The sequence below is a fragment of the Atta colombica genome, unplaced genomic scaffold (assembly GCF_001594045.1).
Source record: "Atta colombica isolate Treedump-2 unplaced genomic scaffold, Acol1.0 scaffold228, whole genome shotgun sequence".
In the NCBI taxonomy this organism is placed as follows: domain Eukaryota; kingdom Metazoa; phylum Arthropoda; class Insecta; order Hymenoptera; family Formicidae; genus Atta; species Atta colombica.
The window spans coordinates 1,472,703-1,481,011 of NW_017259325.1; the positions used below are offsets into that span (position 1 = coordinate 1,472,703).

The following is an 8,309-nucleotide window of genomic DNA, read 5'->3' on the forward strand; positions in this document are numbered from 1 at the left end:
TGTATATATATATATATAAAATATTTTTATAATAATTTTAATGGTATATTTATAATTTCATTAATTTTTCTATCTACTTCCTTGCATATAATGTAAGTTAATTATTTTATAGCCACATGGTCGTGTTAATCTCAAAGTAAAAAAAGATATTCCAAAAGTAGTAGACACCGTTGATATCGAAGATATCTCTGAAAAAGCTGTATTTTGTCGTTGTTGGAGGTCTGAAAATGTAAGTTCTTTTTGGTATAAGACTCGAAATCCTAAGATCAGAAAAAATTATGCAACTTAACTTTCATTTTGTTTTTTACAAGGAGATAAACAAGTAATTAAATCAATCAAAAATTATTCCTAATTATTTTTTAGTTAGAAGATGTTCTTATGAATATTCATTATTTATATTCTCTAAAATAATTTTTTAAAAGTGTTGATATAAAATAAGATCTTTCACATATATGTCTCATCCTTAATCATTTTTTATTCATAGTGGCCATACTGTGACGGTACTCATGGACGTCATAACAAAGAGTGCAATGACAATGTGGGTCCACTCATTGTCACGAAGAAAGGCTAATTACAAACACATTGACTAATTACCACTGGTAATTTTTCATCGCTGTAAGATAGCTATTTACTCATCATGTTGTAGATAAATATGAGGAAGGATCAAATAGATGAATCTTTATCCCCCTCTGTAGATAAATTTTACAAAACGTCTGCCAATTTATTTTTTAAGGCACCTCATTTTTAAGGAAAGGTTTATAAATAAATTTATTTCCATAATATATTCAGTGGGTTTTTTTATTCTTATGCATAATTATTTAATGAATAAACGATTAATATAATTAAAATAAGATAAATAATTCTAATTCGTATATATCATACCCACCTATCATTATTTTTCAGTAAGATTAATATATACAAAGCATTCTGCCTGATGTGATATTCATCTTCCGTTCATCTTGTAATAATATATTTTTACATAAGATATTAGAATGTAATATTTTTTGTGAACACTTGTTATTTTCAAAAAGGCACGATGAACTTTAAGTAGCATCTTTTATGCAAAACAGTAAGATATCTATTTTAACTTGAAATTTGTTTACATCGATGATTTACAAACGAAATTACATAATAAACAAAAAATTTATTAAACGTAATATTTAAACAAAAAATTAAGTTTAATAATAAAAAATTAAAATTGTTATATATTTAAAATAAAGTTAAAATGCTGAATAATTACGAAAATAATATATTTATTATTAATTTTTTTGTCTCTTTATTTAACATAAAAGCATGAAAAATCTGTAAAATGTATTCTATATCTTTTTTAGAAATATATTTCAAGCAGAAATTAAAAGAATATATTATAAAAAACAACAAAACAAAATATCAAATTTTATACTACACATAAGAAACGAAATAAAATATTAACATAACAAATATTATGTACTTAAATGTAGATTTGATTTCGCTTTTTTAATAATTGTAAATGTATTTATAATAAAGCTTTTTTGATTAAAGTTAAGAAAATATTAAATACAAATACGTTATTTGTATTTCTACACTGCTATTATCAAACATGCAAATATTTTGTTTTTGTAATTCGGAAGTTAATAATTATTAATTCATTATAATAATTTCATTTCATACTAATTTCCGATATGATAATTTGTAATGATTCTTCTTGTGTATCTTCTGTCTGTTTGTTACAATCATATATTAAACCTTATGTTGTAAACGTTAAATATAACGTATTTTTAAAAATATTAATTCATAGCATTTTCATTGATTAAATTAATTGTTCACTGGTCGTAGATTTTCAATTGTGTACTAATTATGTACTAATTGCGTAATAAGAAATTCGCGATTTTTATTATAAATTGCTATTTTCCAAAAGAAATTAATTAATTAAAAATATTTTTCAGTAAAATATATATATATATAATTATCTCGTGTCTGAGATATATCATTTTCTTCGTAAATCCACGACTTGGAGTGCCATTACATCCAATTTGTAGTGTCTTGCTTTCTAAAACAGTTAATGAAATAAAACAGTTAATAAAATGCACACAATATGAATATTCAGGATACAAGCCAAAATTGTTAAATATATTATTAACATTTATTTATTTATTTTACTACTGTATAGTATCAATATTACATTTTTTTTTAATTGACTAGTAGTTCAATTTCATTTCTAATTCATTTTTATTATTAATCATTAAAACTTTAACTAACATTGTTAAAAATGTTATTGAATAGATTAATTATGATATATTTACTGTATATAGTGATGGTTCAGTAGGATGTGGATGAAATCCTGTTTCTCTGCAATTTGCGATAAAATCCAAACCATAATCGGGTGTTAAGATAAAGAATCCTGTTCTGTAAAAAAATTCCATTTCTCATAAAAATTATAATAAATACAAAACAAATTTTAATTTAATTCTAAATTAATAATTAAAAAACAATTACATTTTATTCCTATTTATATATTTTAATATTTGTATGTAGGGAAACTTATGCAAATAAACTTCATAATTGAAGTAATTAATAAATTTTGTGAAAAATAAAAAATTATTACAAAATAAATAATTGTAAAATTTACATTTAAAGAATTTAAAGAGAAAGAATGTATATTAAGGAGATTAGTTCATAATTCAGTTGAATATTTAATGATTAAAACTCTTTGAAGGATTTAGTATGTATAAAATATACGAAATATATTTTTCTTACATACTCATCATATTTCGGTGCACAAACTATCGCTATAGCTTCTGCCATCATCAACTGATAAGCACAGTGTGTGTGAAGATCTACGCTTGATAAAAATGCAGTCTGCGTAGGATGCGTCTATAATATATAATACATAACACAATTATATATATTTAAGATAAACAAATTAAAAATAAATAAATAAATCTTCTTGCAATTTTTCAATAAAGTTATAAATGAACATACAAAGTAAATCTTACGTACATGAATCCAACCGAGAGTGATAAGATTATGCTGATCTTGATAATCGAAGATATCTTCTTCGTTATGTGTAGTACAAGAATCTGGAGTTCCAGTTTGTTCTGGTATCAATAAATGTGTTACCATCAATTTATTTCGTTCCAATCGTCCAGCCAGAATGCCACATGTTTCTTTATTGCTTGTTGTATTGCTGAAAGCAAGCGTCAGAAAGTTGTGCATTAATTTGGTCGGTAGAATAATGTCACGCAAGGATAATCCGTTGCTTGTCAATAACGAAGGTTTTGTAGAACGATCCACTATCGGTGTTTTTCTAAAAACATTAAATATTACAATAAATGTGTGTATTAGTATATATTTATATAGAGAATTTTCCAGCAGAGGCACAAATCGACATAAGAGCCATTCTATTTTTATTTCTTACTGATTATCGAACAAGGACAAGATGACTTTGTGTCAACTTGTGTCTTTTGCTGAAAAGCTCTCATATTAGATGTTAAATTAGATATGTTTTAAACATAAGAAGATATATTTATTTTTAGCATTTTACTATATTAATTTATAAAAATAATGTAACTATTTAATATTAAATCTTATGATATATAACTATTAAAGACAAAGCTTTATTTTATATATAACAAGATTTACATTTCTTTGGAGGTCTTTAATGCTTTATCATCATTTGCAAGATCTATCACAGTTTTTGATGCAATGGAAGGCAAATGTTTTGTCTCCATTGGTACATTTACAGTAATAGCAGTTTTAGCCGCTTTGACAGCAGCTAAAGCAGCCATTTTGTTCCTCTTGTTTTCTTCTTCTTTTTGCCTAAACAAATGTATAATATTATAAAATCAATTTCTTAATAAAAATTATTAATTTCATGTTTTTACTGTAACAAATATACCATATAAGATAATATACCTTTGAAGTTCTTCTTGCCTCAAACGCTCTCTTTCAATCCTTTCTCTTTCTTTCAAATCCTCTAAATACTTATCGAATTCTGCTTGATATTGCTCTAATAACTGTTTCTTCAGTTTTTCAGCTTTAGGAATGACTATTCGTAGAGCATCTTTATTCATTGCTTTATCCTTGGTTGATACATTATTATATTGCGGATGGCTCCTTATTTTATCCACAAAAAGTCTATTGCAATAGGACATATTTAGCAATAAAATTATAAAAATATATTATTTTAGTTAGTAATAAGATAAGTATCTCTTAAAAATATATTAAATTTATCAATCTTTAAAAATGTTTATTATATATAACATATAACAAGTTATTATTAATTATTACCTACGTTATAAATTTCATATATAATGTGAAAGCATTTTCATAACTGCCATCTTGCATATTCATGTCTGCTAATCTGACCATTTCCACTCCTGTACGATAATATCTAAAATTAAAAATATCACATTAAAAAATTAAATAGCTTTTGAAACTGAATATTGGCAATTATTATTACAATATTTAAAATTAAAGACATCACATTAAAAAATTAAATAGCTTTTGAAACTATTTTAATTGAATATTGGCAATTATTATTACAATATATCTAATATTTATAATATTTATACATAAATGTAGTAAAACAATCACATATTTTTATAATAAACATATAAAAAAGATATTTTTTAATTTTAGAACTATTTTACAATCAGACATTCGAATTCTAATTCTTTGTTCATAAAAATCTTTTTTTTAATTTTAATAAATTTAAAGAAGTTTTGAAGTAACTTTTTCTAATAATATTTTATTATATACAATAAATTGACATATGATAAATATATTTCTTACCTTTTAGGCGCAATATTCGGATCAATTACTACTCTCGAAGCATGATCTGTAAGAGCTTTGATTCGTTCCTTAGGATCTATGATACCCATTTCTTTCAAAGACTGATTAGTTTTGTCCATCTTGTAGGTTAGTTTAGTTAAACTTTCAATATTAACAAATGGTTGAAAAATCTTTTCTCAATTTTTCAATATTATAGATCTTTTTCTCGGCATCATTTTAATGTTGAACATGACAAAAAATGTTAAAAAATATTAATTATTTAAGTTCTAATTAAGATCCAAGACCGTACTTGAAACTGCAGTTCGTGTTCTTTGACAAATTTAATAGCAAATTCAATAAGTATACACAGATGCACAATGTATCCGATGAACTGGCAATACTGTACTAGCGCACTCTAGTCTCTTGTCGAATCTTGCGCACTCTCTCTCTCTCTCTCTCTCTCTCTCTCCTTTCTTTCTCTCCCTTTTTATCCAATGCCCTTGAAACCGATAAAGTTTGTTGATTGCAATATAGAAAGAGATGAGAATCTTTATATTCTATTCAATCAAGCTTGAAAAACTTTGTTGTATGACACATGAAACATCTTAATGCCTCAGGCGCCATCATGCGTCAAATTTAAGAAATTTTCAAACTGTGACGTATTTCGTGTTTTTCAATATATAATCATCGTATTTTTTATTGCATATGCGATTGTAATTGCTATGAACTGTTTTCGCAAATGCGACAGAATACTCTGAAAAAAGAAATCTTGTTTCGGATAGCTTAGCTATGACTTCATTGTTGCGTATTCTGGAGTATTCTAATTTTTTATTCGCGCGCGCGCGAGAGAGAGAGGGAAAGCCAAGTGAAGTATAACATACCAACAAAATGTAAACTTCTATAATTTTAAGAGCAAGTTGCTATTATGAGTAAGTGGAGTTGCGAGTTGCATTTCCAGACTAAATTTATAATATTATAGTATACTTATAATATATACATGAAGTATAGCATATATAGTATATACATTACATATATGATTCGCTAAGTATACGAGGGTCGTTTGATAAGTTTAATAAATTTCCATGAGATGGCGCTACAATCCATTTGATGACGCGACATCTCGAAAGATCCACTCTTCGAACCTCTTCAGGCCAAATTTCAGCCAGAAAGGACGCATAATTCACGTTTGGTAGTCATTTGAAGCGAGTGGTTTAGCAGTTTCCGCAAAAATGGAAAAAAACGAATTCCGTGTAGTAATAAAACACTTTTATTTAAAGAAGTGGACAGCAGCGCAGATCAAAGCCGAGTTAAACGAAGTTCATGGGAACTCTGCTCCTGCATTGAAGACCATTTATTTTTGGATAAACGAATTTAAACGTGGCCGAACCTGCACTGAAGACGAAGCGCGCTCCGGACGACCTGTTGAGATTACATTGGATGTCGTGGAAAAAATCCATGGTATGATTATGGAAAATCGTCGAATGAAGGTGCGTGAGATTGCTGAGGCCGTAGGCATCTCCACGGAGAGAGTGCATAACATCCTGCACGAAAAATTGCATGTAAAAAAGCTGTGTACGCGATGGGTGCCGCGATTGCTTACTCTCGATCAAAAACGCATGCGAAAGGACGTTTCAATGCAGTGTTTGGCAATGTTTAAGCGCAATCCGCAGGACTTTTGGCGTCGATTCGTGACTGTGGACGAAACTTGGATCCATTATTACACTCCTGAAACGAAGCAGCAGTCAAAGCAGTGGATAATGTCTGGTGAAAATGCGCCGAAAAAGGCGAAGACTGTTTTGTCGGCTGGAAAGATGATGACCACTGTTTTTTGGGATTCTCAAGGAATTATCCTAATTGACTACTTGCAGAAGGATAAAACAATAACAGGAGAATATTATGCAACGTTATTAGACCGTTTAAAAGAAGAGCTGAAAAAAAAACGGCCAAGATCGTGTAAAAAAGTGCTCTTCCATCAAGACAACACGCCATCCCACAAGTCAACCGTTGCAATGGCAAAACTACACGAATTGGGCTATGAATTGATTCCTCATCCACCCTATTCTCCGGATTTGGCCCCATGTAACTTCTTTCTGTTCCCAAACTTAAAAACTTGGCTCGGTGGGAAGAAATTCTTGTCAAATGAGGAAGTCATTGTCGCCGTCAATGAGTATTTTGCATACTTTGAGACAGCCTACTTTTCCGACGGTATTAAAAAATTGGAAATTCGTTGGACTAAGTGTATAGCCCTTGATGGAGACTATGTTGAGAAATAGCAGATTTTTTCCAAAAAAATGTGTTTTATTTGCTTTTTTACCAAACTTATCAAACGACCCTCGTATACACACACACACACACACACACACACACACACACACACAAAATGTGTATATATATATATATATACATATACACATATATATGTATATATTAGGTTTGCTTCCGCCGTTTTTTTTCCGAAATTCGAGGCTTTATTGTAAAAAACTAGTTATACATTTATGATTCAAAGTATTGTCCATCGTTGGCCACTACTTTCTCGTATTTTTCGGGTAGCGTACGAATCCCGCGTCGAAAAAACTGATCATCTTTTGAGGCTATCCATGAATCGATCCAATTTTTTACTTCTTCATAAGACCGGAAGTGCTGGTCAGCCAGGCCGTGTGCCATTGATCGAAACAAGTGATAGTCAGAGGGAGCAACGTCTGGAGAATACAGCGGGTGGGGTAGGACTTCCCATTTCAACGTTTCCAAGTATGTCTTGACCACTTTCGCAACATGAGGTCGAGCATTGTCATGCTGCAAAATCACTTTATCGTGTCTCTTGTATTGTTTGTTTTTCAATGCTCGGCTCAAACGCATCAATTGCGTTCGATACCGATCGCCTGTGATTGTTTCAGTCGGTTTTAACAGTTCATAATACACTACGCCGAGCTGGTCCCACCAAATACAGAGCATGACCTTGGACGTCAAAATCACCGTTCTTGAAGCGTTGAAACCACTCACGACACGTTCTTTCACTAATAGCGACCTCACCATAAGTATTTGAGAGCATTCAATGAGCCTCAGCCGCAGATTTCTTTATATTGAAGCAAAAAATTAAAATCCCACAAATGACGAGAATTTGGCTTGTAAACTGACATTTTCAATCGAGAATAACTTTATGATGCAGACACAAATCGACTAATGTTTCTATAGGGTTATGTTGACAGATGCCCAAGTTTATTGTATGACGTCTATGATCTATTTATTTCGACCACCACTTACCGCTAAAGCCATCTATAGGAAAACGGCGGAAGCAAAGTTGTACACCTAATATATATATATATACACACACACACATATATATGTTCATTTTACCTAATTCGCGAAGAATTAATTTTAATTTGAGATTTAATGGATCTGTGAATACGATAGAATTTGATATGGACTATAAATTAAAAATTTTTTATTTTATTATACACATAATAAAAATATATATATCAACATCTCGTTTTAATTCTATCTATTAAATATCTATTAAATATCTCAAATTAAAATTTTTATATACATATATATAAAAT

At 29.2% G+C, this 8,309-nt stretch overlaps 3 protein-coding genes across 4 annotated transcripts in view; 2 read left to right on the top strand and 1 right to left on the bottom strand.

Moving 5' to 3' along the window:
- LOC108688258 (CDGSH iron-sulfur domain-containing protein 2 homolog) overlaps positions 1 to 787 on the top strand; it is a 1,764-nt gene extending 977 nt beyond the window's left edge. The window contains exons 3-4 of the mRNA XM_018194439.1: positions 113 to 229; positions 485 to 787. Of these exons, the coding sequence (XP_018049928.1) occupies positions 113 to 229; positions 485 to 571 (204 nt within the window). The 3' untranslated portion in view covers positions 572 to 787. The remainder of the gene's footprint in view (positions 1 to 112; positions 230 to 484) is intronic.
- A 1,063-nt stretch (positions 788 to 1,850) lies between these two features.
- LOC108688257 (STAM-binding protein-like A) lies at positions 1,851 to 5,067 on the bottom strand. 2 transcript variants are annotated; one of them, XM_018194436.1, is made up of 8 exons: positions 4,774 to 5,066; positions 4,274 to 4,372; positions 3,895 to 4,116; positions 3,622 to 3,798; positions 2,980 to 3,286; positions 2,741 to 2,853; positions 2,283 to 2,385; positions 1,851 to 2,029 (listed from the first exon to the last, which is right to left on the bottom strand). In XM_018194436.1, the coding sequence occupies exons 1-8, from the start codon at positions 4,890 to 4,892 to the stop codon at positions 1,967 to 1,969; spliced, it is 1,203 nt and encodes a 400-aa protein (XP_018049925.1). In that variant the 5' UTR covers positions 4,893 to 5,066; the 3' UTR covers positions 1,851 to 1,966. The 2 variants fall into 2 exon arrangements, with proteins under 2 accessions (XP_018049925.1, XP_018049926.1); XM_018194437.1 differs by having other exon boundaries at positions 1,957 to 2,029; positions 2,737 to 2,853; positions 4,774 to 5,067.
- Positions 5,068 to 5,959: 892 nt separating this feature from the next.
- Positions 5,960 to 7,025, top strand: LOC108688222 (histone-lysine N-methyltransferase SETMAR-like). The gene has a single exon (XM_018194385.1). It carries the CDS (start codon positions 5,982 to 5,984, stop codon positions 7,023 to 7,025), a length of 1,044 nt encoding a protein of 347 aa, XP_018049874.1. The 5' UTR covers positions 5,960 to 5,981.
- The last annotated feature ends 1,284 nt before the right edge of the window (positions 7,026 to 8,309 follow it).